This window comes from Ctenopharyngodon idella, chromosome 22 (assembly GCF_019924925.1).
Source record: "Ctenopharyngodon idella isolate HZGC_01 chromosome 22, HZGC01, whole genome shotgun sequence".
Lineage (NCBI taxonomy): Eukaryota > Metazoa > Chordata > Actinopteri > Cypriniformes > Xenocyprididae > Ctenopharyngodon > Ctenopharyngodon idella.
The window spans coordinates 13,716,070-13,737,924 of record NC_067241.1 but is presented as its reverse complement, the minus strand read 5'-3'; the positions used below and the strand labels follow the sequence as shown (position 1 = coordinate 13,737,924).

Below are 21,855 nucleotides of genomic sequence, written 5' to 3'. Positions count from 1 at the left end.
GCTGCCGTTATTGCTGCTGTTATTGCTGATGTTATTGCGGCTGCTGCTGTTATTGCTGCTGCTGCTGTTAATGTTGCTGTTATTGCGGCTGCTGCTGTTATTGCTGCTGCTGTTATTGCTGATGTTATTTCGGCTGCTGCTGTTATTGCAGTTGCCGTTATTGCTGCTGCTGCTGCTGTTACTGCTGCTGCATCAGAGCAAGTACGGGATTTGCTACTGCCAATACATACACAACACACTGCTGTGAGCAAGTAGGACATGCTGCTGCTGTACAATATTGAGTACATGAATTACCCGTAACAGATCGATACAGGTGGAGCTGGGGAAGGAGGGTTTCTGAAAGCATGCTGCAGCTGCTACAGCAAATACTGACCAAGTATTTGAAGGCTGAGCAGCGAGCTCATTGGCTACTGATACAGCAGGAACCAATCAGCTGTGCCCTATAGAGAATGATGTGATTGCAAGCAGATTGAGATAAGGACCTATCAGCCTGCGCCATCTAGAGTTTCATGACAGAACTTTTTGTATTTATCAATAACATGACTCAAAACAATATATATATATATATATATATACACACACACACACACACACATATATATATATATATATATATATATATATAATTTCATTTGAATCAAACATTGAAACGTGCTATGATCAAAAAAAAAAAGTCAAATGCTAAAAATGCTAAATATTTTATTTACTTTTTATATTATTTAGCACATCATCAGTAAACAGGTGGCAGTAAATGACGGTAAGATGGATCATAACATCAGCGGTGTCCTTCATGCATTACACACGCAGCAGAAGGATGACAGTGATGATGACTAATCAGTCTCGTGCTAATCTGAGCTCAGGTGAGTGACCTGCAAAACGTCTACAGGTCAGTTAGGAGTCCAGGTCAGGCAGTGTATTGAGGGCAGTCATAATTTGTTTACCAGGACCATATAAAAAAGTTCCAATTATCACAATATCTGAATGTAAATTAGACATATGCATATCCTAAAATGCATGTCAGTCTGAAAATAACAGGTTTTTAAAGAGAACCTTTTGTTGACCAATCACAACACTGGTCCAGCTGATCAATCAGAGCACATTGTGCTTTCTGGAAGAGGGCCTTCATAGAGACAGGAACTAAACAGAGCGATACTGACAGACTGGGAAGAGAGGAGCTGCAACAATGTCGAATACATGAAGAAATAATGTGGGTTTTTTTTAACATTCAAGCATGAAAATCTAATCTAGTAGACCCCAAAAACAAAATCAAGACTTTGTAAAAGGGCATAAGTGATGAATCTGAGGGTTTATTGGTAAAAATATTGCACAAAGCATTGACAGTATAGCAGTCTACACAAACATAAACCCTTTTAGTAGTTCAGAGGACACTTAATTATAATCTCTTACAAGATAATTAGTTACAGTACAGTATTTCTAACAGTAAAGTACATGTGTGTCACGTATAGTACTGCATTATAGTGCACAAAACAAGGGCTAGTCTCACAATGGTGGTGGGAAAAGGCGTTAAATCATTTTAATCTGCTTTATTATGACAAAAATATATAATGGATAAACATACAATAATAATTTCTGCATTAGAAAAATAAACCTTCACTCTAGATAAATTACCAAAAAACCTATTTAACGAATAAAGTAAAGGCTGGATCTTCAGTTAGTGTCTTATTCCAGGGATGTACATCTAACATCGATAAGCTTACAGTGTTTTACACACTCACATTTCTGCGGTACACATTATTGCACAATACAAACTAGCCATGCATCACAGAGAGTAAATGTACAAAAGCACAGAATTAATACTCCTTATACAAGCGTCCAGTTACACGGACCCCTGCTCCAAATGTTTTAATACAGAGAGAATAATTGTCCTTGATAATGTAAAACTGTTTCCTCAAGGGAAAATACAAAGTTTTAGGTGAGGTCTCTGAGTTTACAGGGATACTGTGTCTTTTTTGAGTGTGTGACAGGTTGTATTTGTGCTCTGTGAGCATGTGTGTGTGTGTTTAAATATGGAGGCACTCCCCTAAACATCAGTATTTCAGAGCGGTGCGGGTCGGTGGCCTGCTGTCTTGCCAACACTTTTGACCAGAGCAGAGCAGCAGGACCTGCCCACAGAAAGCTGCTAGTGGCTGGGTGAAAGGTCACAGACCTGTAGCCAGCACAAGATACGGAGACATTTAGCATATATATATGCATATATGTGTTATTAAACAATAAATCTGTCAGCTTTACCTGTCAAAATCACAAAGTTCCAACGCAGCCAATCACATGACAGAGCAAACACCAGTCTGCAGGTTCTGCCCGTTTCGGTTGGAGCTTCTTTTTGCGTACCTGAAGAATTTAAAGTACACAATTAGAGCGGTTATGGAAAGCAAATCAATTCTCAATAGATAAAATCAAATCATGTCTCACATTTTCTCTTTAAATATCCTGTTTCACTCAAGAATATTTCAGATTACAGAAGGGGAAAAGGCAGTGTTGTTTTTGCACTGTTTATCTGCAATTATAGTATTTATTTAGGTTTTAAATTAGCTTTTATTTTTGTATAGAATTCTTTTTTTCACCCATTTTAATTTTTAAATTATTTTTTAAATTTTTTATTTCTGTTTTAGTCATTTTAGCACTTAACATTATTTAAGTTAGTTGCAAAAGCAACATTTCTATTTTTTAAGTTTAAGTTTCATCTACTATTATCATTTTATTTTAAGTTTTAAAAAGTTTTAGTTAACAATAACAACACTGAAAATTGGTTATGAATATCACATTAAATTTAAATCTTGTTCTAACAGCTTTTGGCAAACTAAAACACTCATGATATCCACTAATAATGTTAGTCAGGGTTTCTTGCACCGAAAACGTCATTATTTAGTTTTACATGACAATTGTTCACCTTCTCTCTGATCTTTAGAATTAAAGGTCCAGTGTGTAATATTTAGGAGCATCTATTGACAAAAATGCAATGTACAGTAATATACATAACTATGTTTTCAGTGGTGTATAAAGACCTTACATAATGAACCGTTATGTTTTTATTACCTTAGAATGAGCCATTTCTATCTACATATACCGCGGGTCCTCTGACATGGAAGTCGCCATTTTGCGCTGCCATGTTTCTACAGTAGCCCTAAACTGCTCATTGCTTGACTGGATACTCTCTCAGACAACATCTTTGTCCTGTGTTGGCCACCGTAGCATCTCTATGTGCTTCGAAAGGGTGAGCGGTGGACTGAGTCGTTGGTTGCAATTCGCAACTTCACCGCTAGATGCCGCTAAAATTTACACACTGTTCCTTTAAGATGTAAATTACCTCTATCATGATTGGCTAGCCTTCTCGAATGTGAAATGAGTAACTATGCCCACACTAAGGGGATGTGTACACGACAGCATTTTCAACTAAAAATGGAAAACTTTTTATGCATTTTGTCCGTTCATTTACACGACAACAGCGTTTTAGAGGCCTGAAAATGCAAACTTTTGAAAACGGCATTCAAAGTGCACGTTTTTGAAAACGATTACGTTATCATCTCCATGTAAACTACAAAAATATGAATTTGTGAAAAGGTTGACGTCATGCGCGTGTGTATTATGAGTATGTTCAGTCTATAGGCGTGTAATGTTTCTTTACAAAGTGACATCGCCAACTACTGGCCTGGTAGCAGAATACAGCGTTTTTAGTCGTTTTCGCAGATCTCTCTGAACGGGGATCATTTTGACAACGTTGTCGTCTGTACATGAAAAAAAAAAACAAAGGAAACATTTTTCTGTTTTTAGTACATTATTGTCGTGTAAACGTGCCCTGAGTTGCTAAAAAAACTGTTCTTAGTTAGTCTAGCTAGCTGATTTAAGCATTTTTTTCAGGAACAGTATGTAAACATAGGAGGTCATGTGTTAATGTGCTCATCATGGTTTCTGAATAACACATTTTCAGTGTTAGAGTTTTATTTCAAATGATCAAACATAGATCATGTTTCCATGACATGACCTTTAAACACAAACACTTACCCATTTAGATCAGCTGGCTCCGAGTGATACACATGTTTGCCCTTCTCTGCAATGGTAAGGGTCCCAACATGGGTGGTCTCGCTGTGACTGACCCGGACCGGGTGGTACTGACTCTTTGACTCGGTGGAGCTGGACGGCAAGTTCATCTGATTACTGGGCACACTGCCGTTTTGTTCGGGGGTCTCGGCGAACAGCTTCTTGCGGACGGATTCAGGTGTGGATGTTGCGATGACCTTGATCTCAGGCACAGTTGGAGGGATCTGCTTCAGACAGGTCTGAGAGTGGGCCAGCTGCAGCTTCTTCATCTGACGAATGGCCACTGTAGCGTTGAAGGCTCGCTGGAGTGACGAGATCATGATTTCAGATAGTCAGTATAGTGCAGGAAAGAACTGAAGCTAATAAACAGTTTCAGTTATATTTTAGTATCGAATCACACTTTGATTGTATATTGAAACATGAAGTAAAATGAAAAACAATCAAATTAATTTTTCTGTATGAATAAAAGACACAGGTGATCTACTACATTTGCCAAAATGTGCAGCATGCAGTATACAAAATGAGTATTGTTTCCCATAATGCAGTGCATTTCCATTACCAGTTAACTTTTTTAATTTTTCTTGACTTATCTTTTTCTGATTTGGTAAAAAAAATAGTAAGTACACCTTTAGGTGTCTCAAAGCATAAATCAGATTGCTGTAACTAACTGAAACTGGTCTGTTCCGGATATTCACACAGATGGAGCAATTATAGGCAAGACGGATGACCAAACCAACGTCTTAAATTGTGTAATCAGACCAGGGATCATCTGAAAAACCCAACTGAGACTAAACCCCATGAGACAAACACCAAACAGAGAATACACTGAGTTATGAAACATGACCTTACCTTCCACTTGGACTTGGCAAAGTTTTTTTGGATCTGTTCACTGACGGAATGGTAGATGTCCTGACTCCGGGCCGTCTTTCCTATAATCCTAGAGGACAAAGCTGGATTTAAAACCAGAGCTGGTGGAAAACACAAGGATTTCGTTTCCTCTTTTAACCAGGCTTTAAGACAGGAAGAAGTTTAGTCCAGTTTAATCTAACAACTGTCGATCTTATATGTGATTTGTGGGTTTTGTTTCTCCTGTGATGAGATTAAATGAGATTAAATGGATCTCAATACAAACTCAATATTTCTCGTCAAATTAAGACAGAATTATCAGAGTTATTTTAGTATTATTGTGATACTATTATAGTTTTTTAATATTTTTAATATTTTTTTGAATAATTGTTATATTCTCAGTTTTTATTTTTATTTTAATTTTAGTATTTTTGCTTTTTTCCTCATTTTTATTAGTTTGTGTTTTTAATATTTATTTTTAGCTTTATTTTATTCATTTTAGTACTTGAACTTATTTTATTTTAGCCTATTGCCAAGTGTAAGTTTTTCATCTAATATTCATATTTTATTTTATTTCTGCTTTATTTTAAGTACTCAAAACAATTTTTACAGTTTTAGTTAACAAACACTGACCTGTGCTATACAATCCATTTAAATATTTTAATGAAATCTGAGAGATTTGAAAGTCTATTCACCCAAAATGTTCATAAAGAGACCGTAAAATAAAATCCATATGAATTAAGCGGTTTAATCCAAGACATGATTGCTGCATATTTAGGCTTTTCTTCACATAACATTGATCAGCGAACGTACATAGCGCATTCAGATTTGGTAAACGGAAGCTCAAGCATGAGAAGCATGGTTCAACTTTAATGTTATGAAGCGACAAGAATACTTTTCTGCAAAAATCTGAGCAATAAAAAGTGTCCTGCGGTCACTCACCAGGGGTGTCTGAGAGCCTGTTCTGTATCATACCGCATCTTAGGATTCTTCTGCATCATGTTGCGAATGAAGTCCTTTGCTAGAGAGATAATTAAACATGAGGTTAAGGGCTTCTAGTTCCAGGTGTGTTTTACAGAATTATAAGAGAGTTTTAGATCAATAATGAATGGTTGTATTGGATGCTAACCAGAGTCAGAGATTTCATCCCAGAAGGGCGAGTCGAACTCATACTGCGCCTTCATGATTTTAGAAAACAGACGAGTCTCAGTTTCTTCGTAGAAAGGAGGATATCCACAGAGACTGTGAAGATAAAGCAAAATAAATGGTAACACTTTATTTTGATAGTCCACTTTAGACATTAGATTAACTATAAATAACTTTGCAACTACATCAACTAGCAGTCATTAGAGTATTAGTAGACTGTCTGCTTAATATCTGCTAACACTTTATTTTGATGGTCGCCGAACAGACATTCTGCAGACTATAAGTAACTGAGCAAGTACATGTCAACTTATTCTTCCACTAATACTCTAATGAGAGTTGGTTGACATCTACACTCTAAAAAATGCTGGTTAAAAACAACCCAAGTTGGGTTGAAAATGGACAAACCCAGCAATTGGGTTGTTTTAACCCAGCAGTTGGGTAGTTTTATATTTAACTCAATTACTGTATTGCTTGCTTAAAATGAACCCAAAGTATGTTGGAAATTAACATTTTTTTTTTACATTTTTAATGAATAATAATTAAACAATAATCATTTATTAAATTGCTTATTAATAAATGTTCACCTTTTTATTATTATTGTTTCCTCTAGTAATTATGTGTCTGATTTTTAATTTCCAACCTATTTTGGGTTCATTTTAAGGCAGCCATATAGTAATTTTTAAACAATAGTTGGGTTAAATAAAACTGCCCAGCAGGTTGGGCAAACATTTAACCCAACCACTGGGTTTGTCCATTTTCAACCCAACTTGGGTTGTTTTTAACCCAACATTTTTAGAGTGTAGTTGCAAACTAATGAGAGTTAATTGACATGTAGTTGCAAAGTCACTTACAGTTAGCAGAATGTCTAAAGTGGACTACTGAATTAAAGTTTAACCAAATAAATGAATGAAAACTTAGATTTCCACCAGGGGGCGCCTTCTATCTAAGAGACCTACATTGCACTGTGTATTCTGCGTGACTTTAAACAGCATGGATAAAAGGCCTCATTCTGACTCAAACTGCTAATCTATCAGTTTTGACAAACAGTAAGCTTTAGGTTTCCAAATTAAGACCCTGGCATCTGTTTATCACTCTGTAAATAACAGTGCTGTTTACAGTCCAACTCGGAATTTGCATTTGGTGCAAAATTGGTTTCTTAGAAATGACATTCCTGCTAGGGAGGGACTTACAGGATGTAGGTGATGACTCCAATAGACCAGCAGTCAACAGCTTTGCTGTAGGGTTTCTGAGCCAACACTTCAGGGGCTGTGAGTGAATACAAATACATGATGTTAAAATCATCAACCTTGTTTATTTTTTTTTTTTTAAATGTCTCTGGTTTTATAGTGCAAGATTCATCAGTGCATGTTGTTTTGAAAAATGACTTTAATTAAAAATTTTAATTGAAATAACAGTGCATTCACAAGGGGCGTCAGCATTAACGCTTCTCATTTACTTTGAATGGGTGATGTTATGCGTTGCTGAACTGAATTGTGGGTTCCGCTGTGTCGCGTCACGTTCGTTGCTCATGGAAGAAGTTGAAATATTTTCAACTTTTCATGTGTTGTGAATGCAGTTTCATGAATGAAAAACCATCTGCCTTTTAGGTTACAGACTGAGATGTCTCTTGTGCTTTGACATTCACTGAATGTCAAAAACTTCATTTATCTCATTTATCTTTCTCACCGACATATCCTGGAGTCCCGCAGGCCGTGGACATGATGCCATGGTCTTCCATCTTAGAGAGGCCGAAATCACTGATCATGATCTTGGAGTTTTCATCAGGGCTGTAGTAGAGCAGATTCTCTGGCTGCAGAGAGAACACAGATCCAGACAGCTCAAAGTTTTGTGGCTTTAAGTCCACGTCTGTTGATTTCATCTATATATACATATGTATATCTACAGTATATATTGATATATGCATATGTTTGTGTGAATGTGGCGTCTCTGTACCTTGAGATCACGATGTACTATGCCGTTTTTGTGCAGGTAGCTGACTGCCTCCAGCACCTGTTTGATAACCTGACTAGCATCCAACTCTGAGAACATGCCCCGGTCCAGGATCCGGTCAAACAGCTCACCGCCTGAAACTCTGATGGGATATACGAGCAATTTAACAACATGCCATAAAAACACGAAGAGATTTAAAGTAACTTCAGTAGGCAGTAATACATACAGCTGCATGACCAGGTAGTAATGTGTCCGACTTTCATAGAAATCCTCCAAGCAAACCACATTGTCGTGTTTGATCCTATATGGGAACAAATTAAGAAGTTAGTATAAAGAAATAGAGTTATGCTGTTTTAAAATCAGATAAATGTTGTTTCAAATGCATTTACAATATGGAAGCTTGTTTGCCACAGAATAAAACAATAAAAAAGGTAATCGTGACTTGATCTCTCACATTTCTGACTTCTTTTCTCAGAATTGAGAGATTATCTCTCACAATTTAGGCTTATAACTCAGAATTTGCGAGTTTATATTTCACAATTGCAAGAAAAAGTCAGAACTGTAAGAAGTTTTTTTGCCTTTTTTCTTAGAATTGTGACCCCAATTTTTATCCCACAATTGCACTTTATAAAGCCCAGATTATAAAATATGTGCAAGTTTATATTGCAATTCAGACTTTTATTTTCTCAGAAATGCGAGTTTATATCCCTCAGTTGCAAGTAGTAAAGTCCGAATTGCAAGATAAAATTGTGATCTCGCAATTCAGACGTTATAACTCGCAATTATCTAAAAATAGTCTGAATTGTGATATAAACTCACAGTTATGAGTTATAAAGTCAGAAGTGTGAGATATAAACTTGCAATTGCGAGGAAAAAAAGTTCCATAATTCCCATAATTCCAAAAAGGTAATTGTGACTTTTTATCTCACATTTCTGACTTTTTTCTCAGAATTGAGGGATTATATCTCACAATTTCAATTTTGTAACTCGTAATTTGTGAGTTTATATTTCGCAATTCTGAGAAAAAGTCAGAACTACGAGATATAAACTCTCAATTGTGAGAAAAATGTCAGAAGTTTTTGGTGTTTTTTTTCCTTTTTTTCCTTAGAATCGCAAGTTTTTATCCCACAATTGCGAGTTAAGCCCAAATTATAAAATATATACAAGTTTATATCACAATTCTGACATTTTTCCCCCTCAGAAATGCAAGTTTCTATCCCTCAGTTGCAAGTTATAAAATCCAAATTGCAAGATTTAAACTCGCAATTGCGAGAAAAAATGATCTCGCATTTCAGAATTTATAACTCGGAATTACAAGTTTATATCTCAAAATTCTGTGAAAAATAGTCTGAATTGTGTGATATAAACTCACAGTTATAAGCTATTAAGTCAGAAGTGCAAGATATAAACTCGCAATTGCGAAAAATAAAGTGAGTCGCAATTACCTTTTTTTTTTACCAATTGTGACTTTTTATCTCACATTTCTGATTTTTTCTCTCAGAATTGTGAAATATAAACTCGCAAACTGCGAGTTATAAAGTCGAAATTGTGATATATAATTTCTCAATTCTGAGAAAAAGTCAGAACTGCGAGATATTAACTTTTTATCCCACAATTGCGAGCCCAAATTATAAAATATATGAGTTTATGTCTCAATTTGGACTTTTCCCCCCCATAAATGTGAGTTTATATCCCTCAATTGCAAATTATAAAGTCCAAATTGCAAGATATAGACTCTCAATTTTGAGCTTTAGAATTGTGATCTCGCTATTCAGACTTTATAACTCACAATTGCAAGTTTATATCTCAAAATTCTGTGAAAAATAGTCTGAATCGTGCGATATAAACTCACAATTATGATAAGTTAGAATTGTGAGATAAAAAGTCGCAATTAACATTTTTTATTCTGTGGCAGAAACAAGCTTCCATAATTTTAATGTCCTACGTTGGGTTTGAATTTTAGTTTCAATCTCTATTTCCTTTCCATTTCTAATTCCCATTTCAATTGCATAGCTAATAGTATTCTGTTTAAAGCTTAAGACTTTTATATCACAGCTAGTGTCGGTTTCATTCTTACTTCCGCAACACAGCGATTTCGTTCTCCAGGTTGATGTCCCTTTTGTTTTTCTTCTTCACACACTTCATAGCAAAAAGCTTCCCTGTTTTCCTCTCCTTCACCATGAAGACCTCTGAGAACGCTCCCCTAGAGAAAGCAAAGAAAGAAAGATGGGGGTAAGGTCATATGTACAATTACCTGGGATTATGTTTTTCTGAGAGAGAGCATGATCCTGGTTTATGTGAAGCCGGTGTGGCACATCCCCCTGAGAGTAAAGCAGGTTTTAATGAAGGCGAGGATGCGACCTTTTAAACCCTGCTGAGACCTCCGTGCCACACTGCAAGCCATTTATTTATTAACAGCTAGAAATGCGTGTACCGTTGCCAGCATGTGAAAGAGGCCAGGGCTCTGGCGAGATCTGGTGTGAAGTAATGTGTGAAGCAATTACTATTAGTGCAATAGATTTTATAATAAAAAACATCAATATACTAAATGTCTGGACAATAAAAAAATCCTGTAGAACTGGGGCAGTAAGAAAATGCCTAGCAACACCTTAGCAACCACTCAGAACCAGTGGTATTTTAGAACTATTTGTATACTGTTACAGTTTCTATTAATATTTTAAATTAGCTTTTATTTTTATACTTTGATTTTATTTTAATTTTAGATTAAGGTTTAGTATTTTTTGTTTGTCATTTTTATTTTATTATTGTTTTAAATACTACTATTTAGGCTAAATTTAATTTTTATTTCCATTCTAATTTTAGTTTAGTTTTAGTTTTGATTTATTTCCAGTTAGCAATTTTAGTGCAAACTTATTGCAGTCTAATTTTCGTTTAAATTTTCTCATCTAATATTCATTTCAGCTTTATTTCAATTAACAGAAACGTTTTAATAGTTTTAGATTCAGTTGAGGTTAACAAAAACCAGAGAACCTTAGCACCTACCTAGCAACACCCTAGCAACCACTTAGAACACTTTAGAAACAGTGTAGCAACACCGTAGCAAACACTCAGAATACTTTAGCAGTAGCAACTGCTTAACAATACCCTAGCAACCACTCAGAAGACCTTAGAAACCGCCTAGCAACACCCGAACAGCCATTCAGAACATCTTAGCAACATCCGAGAAACTAATGAGGAAAAATGGACAATATTTTTTTCTGAATTTACAAACTGCATAAAACGATCAGTAAAATATTTCTTTTTAATGTCTGGTGGTGGTAAGGGCTTTGGAAAATCACCTAAAGGGCTTCATTTTCTTTTCTCCATGCTCTCCTCACCTGTAACCTGGAATAGCTGTCCTGGGATGAGGATTACATGTGAAATCCCTTACGCAACGGAAACGCTAATGGCTCCGGTATCCAGGTAAACACAGGCCTGCAACCAGGTCACCTGGCACTGTAAGGCCTCCGACGGAAAGAGGCTAGGTTACAATTAGCATGGGATTGGTTGAATTAGACAGTCTTATCCAGGCTATAAAGAACAGCTGCTGAGATTACATATGGTATCACTAGTACTGGTTTACCTGCTGCAAATCTTCATATTATTCATGTAATACTCTTATCATTGTTTAATACGCTGAAAGTTCTAATTTTAAACGGCATCTTTGTGTTAATTCGTTTAAAAAGATCAGACGAAGAAAAATGTACCTGAAAAGTAACTGTATAAAATGCAGTATGAAATATTGACAGCTAGTGGTTGAAATGGGTACTGCAGCCCAAATTCAAAATATCGAAAAGAGTTGTTTCCCGCGCCCCCTCATCCTCAGACTTGCGCTTTGCCAAATTGAGGACACGGGAACGAGCGCAATTGACAATGGAAGGCGACGAGCCTTACACTATAAGTTAATGAGTTTATATGAGTTTGATATGTCTCTGGACGGCTCTGGACAGATGGATGCTGAGGCTTTTTAGGTTGGGTAGAATCAGAGCCGTTGAAAACAAACGGCTCTGGGTAGAATATGCGATCTCTGACCCAGTTCATTTGCTTGCGTCCATTCTGCCAACGGCAACCCTATTGGGTAAACTGGCAGTGGGCGGGATCACACAGACCAAAACAACAACAGACATTCCGACACGGAATGCACATTTCGAAATAGAATAACTGGCTGTAGAATTGTTTTTCGAAGAAACAAGTTGGCTATGTGAACTTAGCATGTTTCCCAAATGTCTGCAAACATATTATAGAATTTTTATGCTTTAGTAGAGTCAAAAAAAATTACATACAGCACCTTTAAAGTCACCATGAAATGGACAATTCTTATTTTTCATAAAATATTGCAGCATTTATTACTACTGAGGAGTACTGGGATTAAAGTTTTTAGTTTTGATATAAACACTGATGTCTACGGTAGCGATCAAAATAGAGCAAATTACCTGTTGAAAATAACTTGGCGCTTCAAATAACGGTTGTATTGATTACATCGTTACGCCACTAGTTGGCGACAAATGACTATTCGTTCAAAATGTCTGATTCATCCAGTAATGAAACAAGTCTTTATGAGTGAGTCATCGAATCATTCATTCAAACCGTTTTAATAATAATAAAATAATTCATTCAAATTAATAAAACATTTTAAATAGACTGCAGCAATTAATATTTTGTCAGAACCTCTAGTAAATTACATGTTATTTTGTTTAGTTGTCTGTTCAGAATAGTGGGAGAATCATCACTATTTTGAAACAAAAAAAAAAAAAAAAAAAATTCATGATTCTCAATTTATCCAGAATCATGCAGCTCTATTTCAATATAGACTAAATCTAACTAAACTGAATACAGTATTTTAATAACATTAGCTACTACTTAAAATAAAAGTTTAAAGCACCATAAATAGATATTTTTAAATGTATACTTTTTTTATTTGCAGTGTAGATATTTATTTTTGATATAGCACTGAATTCGTAATGCTTAAACCACGCCTGTTACAAAAGAGGTGCTACATCACAGATGGCTTCCGACAATCAATCTCGTTCTCCCACGCACACGAAACACGTCTCCCTGACACTGCCCTCATCCATCACATATTCCCACAACACCTTTTTCATGTATTGAACGCAAGAGCTCAGAGATGTGCGTTTACCTTCACCTATGGTCATGAGTAAATAATCCTTTAGAAAGTCCTGAATTCATCAAATACTGTGGATTTTAATGAAATGCATGAATAAATAAATAAATAAAAACTAAATACAGCTCAAACTGAAGGTCAGTGTACGCAATGTGCCCAAAGGCAGAAAAAACTGCAATTGAAATACATAAAAACATGATTTTTTATCATAGAATCTCTGGCTCAAGCCAATTTTAGATGTCGTACTTCATCCTGATGGGTGTTAACTCCAGTAGAAGCCTGCTGAGGGATTGTGGGAGTTTAATTCAGGTTGTTTTTGTCAGAGGAAACCACTGTGCTCAACTCCCCACGGCCCAATATGCCCCACTGGTGCCAGTAACACCCACAGGCAAGGGCAGGTCGTGACAGAGCTCTCTAGACGCAGTAGTTTATGCTTGAAAGTATAGCTGAAACTAGATCATTATCTCACTTTATGACCTGTATGGATTGTAAACTTGTAAAAAAAAATTCACACCTTGTTTTTGAATTGAATATGGTCTCAAACTGGGTTATTATTATAACTGAAACTAAAACCCTAAAAAAACATTTTCCTTACTTGAAATAAAACAACACTGTGAACTGAAGTAAAATATATAAAAAACATAAACTTATTTTATTTCATCTAATTGCCAAAGCAACATTTCCCATTTTAATCTAGTTTAACTTGATGTACAAAACAAACCCCTTAAACTAACACTGAAAAAAAAATTAATAAAAACTATATAGACATATATATAAAAAAAACTTGTCAAAAACACATAACAAAATCCCTAAAACTTTAACTGAAATTAAAATTAAAACATAAACATAAAATCTAATTGAAAATATTTACAAAAACTATAATACTATCTCGATTAAAATATCACTGTGGTCTCAAAACACGGTGGCAAAATTCTCCAAAATTAAAAAGTGGAAAAAATACATTAATAAGATAATAATAAAAAATAATAAAAAAACTACTATTACTAAAAAAATAATAGATTTAAAAATGCTCAAATGAAGTACATGCCAATTAAGGCGAGACACTACAGACAAAATGCACAACAATTTTGAGATTTTGGGCTATTTGGCTTTTCATTGCATGTTTTATTTCCGCTATAATCTGAAAAACGTGTTTATTTTACACTTGGCTCACGAGATGAGACGCTACATGATGTGTTCACGAGACGAGATGATATTTTAACACTATTTTTTAGAAATCTTCAATGATGAAATGTGTGACTTGAAAAACTGTTTTTATTCGTCTGAAAGTCACAAATTGTAAAACAATGCAGGTGTGTTTTGAAATGTTTTTACTAATCTAGGGCTGTCACTAACAGTTATTTTGGTAATCAAGTCATCAGTTGATTATTTTGATGATTAATCGGATTTTTTTTTTTTTTTGTGGTAATAAAAATAGACCTAAGTGAACAATAGCCTTTAAAATACATTTCAATTAAAAGACATATCTTTTAAAGACCGATTTCTTAAAATGAGCAAGAAATCTATATTCTGATTCTGATTTTTTTTCAGAGGGGTTTGTTCATATATCATTTGCCGGTAACACTTTAGTTTTGGGTCCAATTCTCACTATTGACTATTTGCTTATTAGCATGCATATTACTAGGATATTATTGGCTGTTTACTAGTACTTATAAAGCACATATTAATGCCTTATTCAGCATGACAATTCCCATATTCCCATAATCCTGCCCAATACCTAAACTTACACTCTAAAATATGCTGGGTTAAAAATAACCCAAGTTGGGTTGAAAATGGACAAACCCAGTGAATGGGTTGTTTTAACCCAGCGGTTGGGTTAAATGTTTGCCCAATGTGTTGGGCAGTTTTATTTAACTCATCTATTGTTTAAAAATGACTATATGGCTGCCTTAAAATGAACCCAAATAGGTTGGAAATGAAAAATCAGACACTTAATTACTAGAGGCAACAATAATAATCAAAAGGTGAACATTTATTAATAAGCAATTTAATAAATGTTTATTTTTTTAATTATTATTCATTATTAAACATTTAACATAATAATAAATGTAAATTTCCAACATATTTTAAGCAAGCAATACTGTAATTTTTAAACAATAGTTGGGTTAAATAAAACTGCCCAGCAGGTTGTGCAAACATTTAACCCAACTGCTGGGTTAAAACAACCCAATCACTGGGTTTGTCCATTTTCAACTCATCTTGGGTTGTTTTTTACCTCACTAACTATTAATAAGCAGTAATTAGGAGTTTACTGAGACAAAAGTCATAGTTAATAGTTAGTTCATAGTGAGAATTGGACCCTAAACTAAAGTGTGACCATTTGCCTGATATTATACAACATTTTATTCTTTAAAACCATTTTTTCCTGACTGTTATGGAGTGATCAAAAGAGACATCCAAAATCCCCTCAGTAAAAACCTTTAAAACTCTAATAATAAGTAAACAAATCAAAACAAGAATTATGAACCTGGATTTACCCAGTGTTCAGATTTCTGATCTGGAAATGTATGCAAATTAGAGCATATTTAATTAGATAATGCCTCAGCAACATTTCAGAAAACGTGTAATGCAAAAAATGTTTGCAATTCTTAATGTAATCAATCAACTGTGGAAGTATAGTGTTATCTACATTTTTTTAGGCATAATAATTTACACGAAACATCATCATTAGCGTAATAGAAAGCACATTGCAGGCCATGCCCGGTAGATTATCACAAAGCTGTCTCCATCCCGTTAGCTGTTCCCTGGTGTCTGTGATCCCTGTTGTTGTCTCCCAAAGTGAACCTCTGCTTTACCCTTGAATCACCTACAGACGCAGGGCGACCTGAATACTACAGACTCCACTGAATAAAACTCACACCCTCAACAAGCAACATCAGCCAATCAAATGAAGACTAAGACTTTTGGATCACACCGTAGCTGATTATTTAGTTACGAAAGTCCGTAAAACATGGATGGAAACAAACATCCCAAATAATGTTTCTGATCTCATAGTGTATTGAGGGACAACAGCCTTGACGAAACATTATTCTGCTTAGTGATCGCTGTACAGTCAGCAAAGACAGTGTACATCTGCTCATGTCTGCTGAGCTCACGATCTAGTCAGCAATGACATCACAACCGGTTCAGGACAACAGGGCCGGATCATTGCTGTCTGGTTTACAGTCTGAGACCCATTAAGTAGCTCAGATGGGATAATCGATATAAGCTTACACATTTAAAGTTTATTCATAATCTAAATAATAATTGTTCCCCCAAGATGAAATGTGTAGCATCATCAAACAGTCTACAAAAAAGTTTAAACTTAAACTTTAAAGATTCCTGAATATTTCTCCTAGAGCTGCAAGATTAATCACGATCAGAGTTAAGATCACGATCTCGATTGGAACACCCACACGATCTTATTCCTAAATGACACAGTTCTTCTGTGTCTATTAAACCTTTGACAAAATCACAAGATCTGACCCAGAGAGAGCAGTTGTCATGTTTAGGTATGAAACTGCTTCACAAACAGTGTTTTCAACCACACAGAATCATTATTTCTGTGTTACAAATATTCAAATTATCACAGAAGAGCTGGGATAAAAGTTTATAGTTCGGATATAAACACTGATGTCTACGGACGCAATCAAAATAGAGCAAATAACCTTTTGAAATAACTTGCCGCTTCAAATAATGATTGTATCATTACATCGTTACGCCAGTAGGTGGCGACAAGTGACTTAAAAATGTATTTGTGATTGAATGATTCATTCAAGAGATTCGTTCAAAAACATTGATTCATTCAGTAATGAAGCAAGTATTTATGAGTGAGTCATTGAATCATCCATTCAAACAGATTTTTAAAATACTTTATTCAAATTAAACGTTATTTTGTTTAGTTGTCTGTTCAGAATTGCGGAAGAATCGCAACGTCTATTTGAAACAAAAAAATCGTTATTCTCAGTTGATCCAAAATTCTCCCATCTGCTATTGGCTGGTCAAACAAAGAGTCCCACCCCCAAACTCATGTAATTGGTTGAGTGAAATGAATAAACAGAGCAATGTTATAATCACCAATACTGGGTAACACTTTACAATAAGGTTCGATTTGTCAACATTAGTTAACTACATTTTTTAACATGAAGTAAAAATGACACATTTACTAAAATATTATTAAAATCAAACATTGTATCTGCTAATAATAGACCTGAGCTGACATGAACTAACAATGAAAAGTTGTGAGTAAATGCGTTAACTAATGGGACCTCATTGTAAAGTGTTACCCAATAGTGTTAACACTTTTTAAAGGATTCAAACTGAAAGGTTTACTTGGTTCTGCATATTAAACTAGGATAAAATGAAGTATTTAATACAAAAAAAAAATAATAATAATAATCACACATTTAATTAAAGGGATAGTTCACCCAAAAATGAAAATTCTGTCATCATTTACTCACAATCAAGTAGTTTCAAACCTGTATGACTTTCTTTGTTCTGCTGAACACAGAGGAAGATATTTGGAAGATCTCACCCCATTGACTACCATAGTATTTTATTTTCCTACTATGGTAGTCAATGGGGGGCGAGATCTGCTTGGTTACAAACATTATTTCAAATATCTTCCTTTGTTTACAGAACAAATACATTTATACAGGTTTGGATCAACTTGAGGGTGAGTAAATGATGACAGAATTTTCATTTTTGGGTGAACTATCCCTTTAAGTAAATTTTCTTTATCAGACAAAAGGCTTAAAATGTAAAGACGCCGTTAAAGCTGAAGCTACTGTGGTTTTTTTGAATGAACCACTAATCTCACAAATGCCAAGCCTTGAATTACCGTGTCCCACCAAGTTTACTCTTTTTTTTAAAAATAAAAATAATTTTATTATCAGCTGTCATAGTGTATCACTTACAATAAAATGGCACTTAAATTCTGTATATATTTACCTCCAAAATAAAATATCCTTTTGCAAAAAACATGTTTATTAAACCATTCACAGCTTTTACAATGAATAATAAGAGGAACTAAATTTGTACTTACGTTCCGAGCACATCCATGAATTCAAACACATCCTGGATGTTATCCGTGCTCTTTTTCCAATCATAGTCGCCCTCCTTTCGCCCCATTTCTGTGTGAGCTTCTACAGGGATTTCTGGCGAGGACAAAAAAAAAAGAAACCTCTTCATAAAGTGACCAACAAAGACCTACGTCTGTGATAATCTGTTCTGAAAAAGTAAGCGATAAATCAAAGATTTTTGAATGTACCTTTATTTGCAGCTAAAACAATCCCTAATAGTCCAGGAGCCATGAGGCCTGATTCCTAATATAAATCCAATTAGAAATCCAAATCAAGATGAAACATCAAAAACGCCTTTAAGGTTCCAGGTGCAAAGCAGAAACCAGCTCAAATCTCATGTTCGCTATCATCTACTGACGGACAGTCGATGGCTTCAGTCTTGACTGATGTGTGTTCATCTAACAGCCTGTTTTAGTGTGTCACTGACCTGCGCTGAACTCTTGAAAAATTCCACAGCTCCTCATTGGCTGTCCTACATAGCTTTAAGATGGTTGTCAGAAAACACTAATCAGGTTTTGGCTGGTCAGTGTACAGACAGGTCTTAATACTTATGGAGTTTAGTCAATTTTTGTGAAATATCTATAAATACATCTGGTTCTATTTTAACTGAAATATCTCTAGAGTTGCATTCATGCAGACATGCAACTAGACCTTTCACCTGTGCAAACCCAACACAAAGGTGCCCACATGCCTCTAAAATGACTTTATCAAATACACCCAATCATTTAGAGTCTAAGTGACTGGATGTATTTGATAAAGTCATCATCTTCAACAAAACACATCTGTACAACCCATCAACTGCACACAAAGACAGCAGAAATTGCTCATTTTCACCATGTCTACTGTGTTTATTTCCGAGGTTTCTTCATAATAGGTGTTCAAATATACATGCAATCCAATAGATTTGACTTCCAACATAAAAAGACTTCTTTGGGATTAGCAGTACAGAGTAAGTTCTGGTAAGTCTCGCTCTCATTCCACTTATATAACGGGTTAAAGACTCTTGATCTTCTGAGTTGACCTTAAAACAATTCACCCCCTGAGTTCACAAGGTCAGTTGCAATTTATAGGTTCAATAGCCAAAAATATCACTTATTTTGCCACTAAGTGTGTCGTTAAGTACAATGAGGTGCAAAAATGGAGTAATTTTTAGACTATTAGTAGACCACTAATAGATAAATTAGGTAACAAGAGAAAAGGATTATCCAATTATGAGTCAAGAATGGACTGCAGGTCTCAAAAAAAACACCATGGTTGCATGCAATCATTATCACCAATACCGGCTGCCGGTAAAAAATAACGCATTAAAATTTTTAACGCATTTAACGCACTTGCCCCGCCCCAGACCTATGTAGTTCATCTGGCATTACATACATTTGATTGATGACGAATATGATGTAGGGCAACAACTCACTGCGCGATGAAGCTAATAGAATGCAGTCAGAAAGATTTTTAATTTTTAAAATTAAAAATATGGCGGCAAAAATGCCCCTGTTTGAGTTTTTGTCTCATATTTAGATCATATGAGCAATATCATACAAGACAAACGAGTGCAATATTACACAAGTGTTTTTGTCCCAAATCTTTTGTTTCGAATCAGTGGTTCAGAGTGATTTCAGTAAACGAGGCTTCATTACGTCATGAGTGTTTCAAAATTTCAATGGTTCACATGACTTTGGCAGTTTGATACGCGCTCCGAACCACTGATTCGAAACAAAAGATTCGTAAAGCTTCGAAGCTTCATGAAGCAGTGTTTTGAAATCGCCCATCACTAGATATTGTTGAATAAAGTCGTTATTTTGTTTTTTTGGCGCACAAAAAGTATTCTCGTCGCTTCATAACATTAAGGTTTAACCACTGTAGTCACATGAACTGTTTTAAATATGTCTTTAGTAGCTTTCTGGGCATTGAAAGTGTAAATTAACTTGCTTTCAATGAAGGCCTCACTGAGCCATCGGATTTCATCAAAAATATCTTAATTTGTGTTCTGAAAATGAACGAAGGTCTTACGGGTTTGCAACGACACAGACCTATTGGTGTATGACATCAAAGTACATCGAGAGCGATTCAAAAGCAAACAGAGCCGTCTGCGCTCTAATCGCTCTCACTGTACTTTACTACTTTAAATTTGATGTCATACATGTCATCATCGGTCTGTGTAGCGGTCCAACAAGCCTGAAGAAAACCATTTACTTAACTCCTGAATGAATCAGCCCCATTTCCATATTAATTAAAAAAAAAGAAGAAGGTATAGTTCACCCAAAAATGAAAATTCAGTCATCATTTACTCAACCTCATGTTCCAAAAGTTCATGTGTAAAAATGTCTATGCTGAATCGAACAAAATATTTCTTTCTGAAGCTACTTTTTGTAACGTCTATTCGATGCTTTACACAATAATGACTTCAAATGATCTTTTGGGGGTATTTCTCAGCCAAAATGAATGTGCGATTAAATTGCGATTAATTATATTAATTAATCGCCACATCATGTAATTAATTAAACATTTTAATTGCTTGACAGCCCTAATTAATAATTAAAAGTACAAACATTTAAATGAAGATAAAATATTAAATTAATTTATAAATAAAAAGAAATTTAATGAAAATGCATATTCATTAAAAAAATAAATAAATACAATATTTAACAAATGTTCAAAATAAAAAAAAATTCTTTACTTTTTCAAAAGGTTCAAAACAAACAAAACCACTCCTAATCACAGTATACTCGCAATTAATTTTAGTATATCACATATTAAAATGCATCTTGCAATGCACAACAATGCAAAATAATCAATGCAAAGATGTTGCAGTCTCTCTCTGCTCACACTAAAGCACATTCTGCACGTGTCTGGCTTTGTCTTTCCTCTGCAGCCCCTTTAATATACAGGGGGTCTGTGTGGACTAACCACTCATGTTTCGCTGCTGAGCTCACGAGACCATCATAAACATAAACATGCAGCTCAGCACGGATCATTAAATACATGCACGCGGCGCATGTCCCGGTGCAAGATGTCCCACACAGACGATCATTACTTATATTCAAAGTCTTAATCTAATCATATGCACAAAACCAGCGTGCACCTTTAAACCACACGCATGTGATCCATTAATCATCTTTCACAATGTGCATTCTGATGCTGCATGCATACAGTAAGCAGAGGCGAGCCAATTTTTGACCTTACCTTCAGGTCTGTAACTCCAGCACGATTTTTGTCTCTTGCAGAAACTATCGAGGCTCAAGCAAGGACAGCAGTGACAAAGAATGAGATGCGAGGAGAGAGGATGCTGAGCAGATCTCAACGATATAGACATTTGCAACGCGTCCCAAATGCATGTGTATGCAAGAATCTTTCATATGCACCATCATCAGTGTGCACGGGATGAAAAACGAGCATTTAATTTTTGCAAATCACTCATTAATCCAAAAGAAGTTGATTTTTTTTAATTAATTGTTGCGCGCACTCGAGCAATACAACTGTCAGATAAAATAATATATTGAAAGAAAAAAACAACTTTACATTACAATGCCCATGTATTGCATACAAATATAATGGATAATTGCACATTAACATGAGCACTGTAATTGAAAGTGTGACCTGTTTTGCAGCAGCCTCAGTCTCGTCTCGTCTCTGTGAATGGGACAGAAATCGGCT

The 21,855-nt window shown here is 35.2% G+C and overlaps 1 protein-coding gene across 3 annotated transcripts in view; it reads right to left on the bottom strand.

Moving 5' to 3' along the window:
- Positions 1–1,273: 1,273 nt before the first annotated feature.
- camk1gb (calcium/calmodulin-dependent protein kinase IGb) overlaps positions 1,274–21,855 on the bottom strand; it is a 30,916-nt gene continuing 10,334 nt past the window's right edge. For 2 of the 3 annotated variants that reach the window (XM_051879542.1, XM_051879543.1), the window contains exons 2-13: positions 18,165–18,276; positions 10,076–10,201; positions 8,225–8,299; positions 8,002–8,140; positions 7,735–7,858; positions 7,239–7,314; positions 6,032–6,144; positions 5,845–5,923; positions 4,906–4,993; positions 4,021–4,358; positions 2,251–2,349; positions 1,274–2,167 (exon numbers count right to left, since the gene is read on the bottom strand). In XM_051879542.1, coding sequence (XP_051735502.1) covers positions 2,283–2,349; positions 4,021–4,358; positions 4,906–4,993; positions 5,845–5,923; positions 6,032–6,144; positions 7,239–7,314; positions 7,735–7,858; positions 8,002–8,140; positions 8,225–8,299; positions 10,076–10,201; positions 18,165–18,276 — 1,337 coding nt within the window. In that variant the 3' untranslated portion in view covers positions 1,274–2,167; positions 2,251–2,282. Of the gene's footprint in view, positions 2,168–2,250; positions 2,350–4,020; positions 4,359–4,905; positions 4,994–5,844; positions 5,924–6,031; positions 6,145–7,238; positions 7,315–7,734; positions 7,859–8,001; positions 8,141–8,224; positions 8,300–10,075; positions 10,202–18,164; positions 18,277–21,384; positions 21,841–21,855 lie in introns of those variants that run through there. The other variant, XM_051879541.1, reaches the window with a different exon arrangement.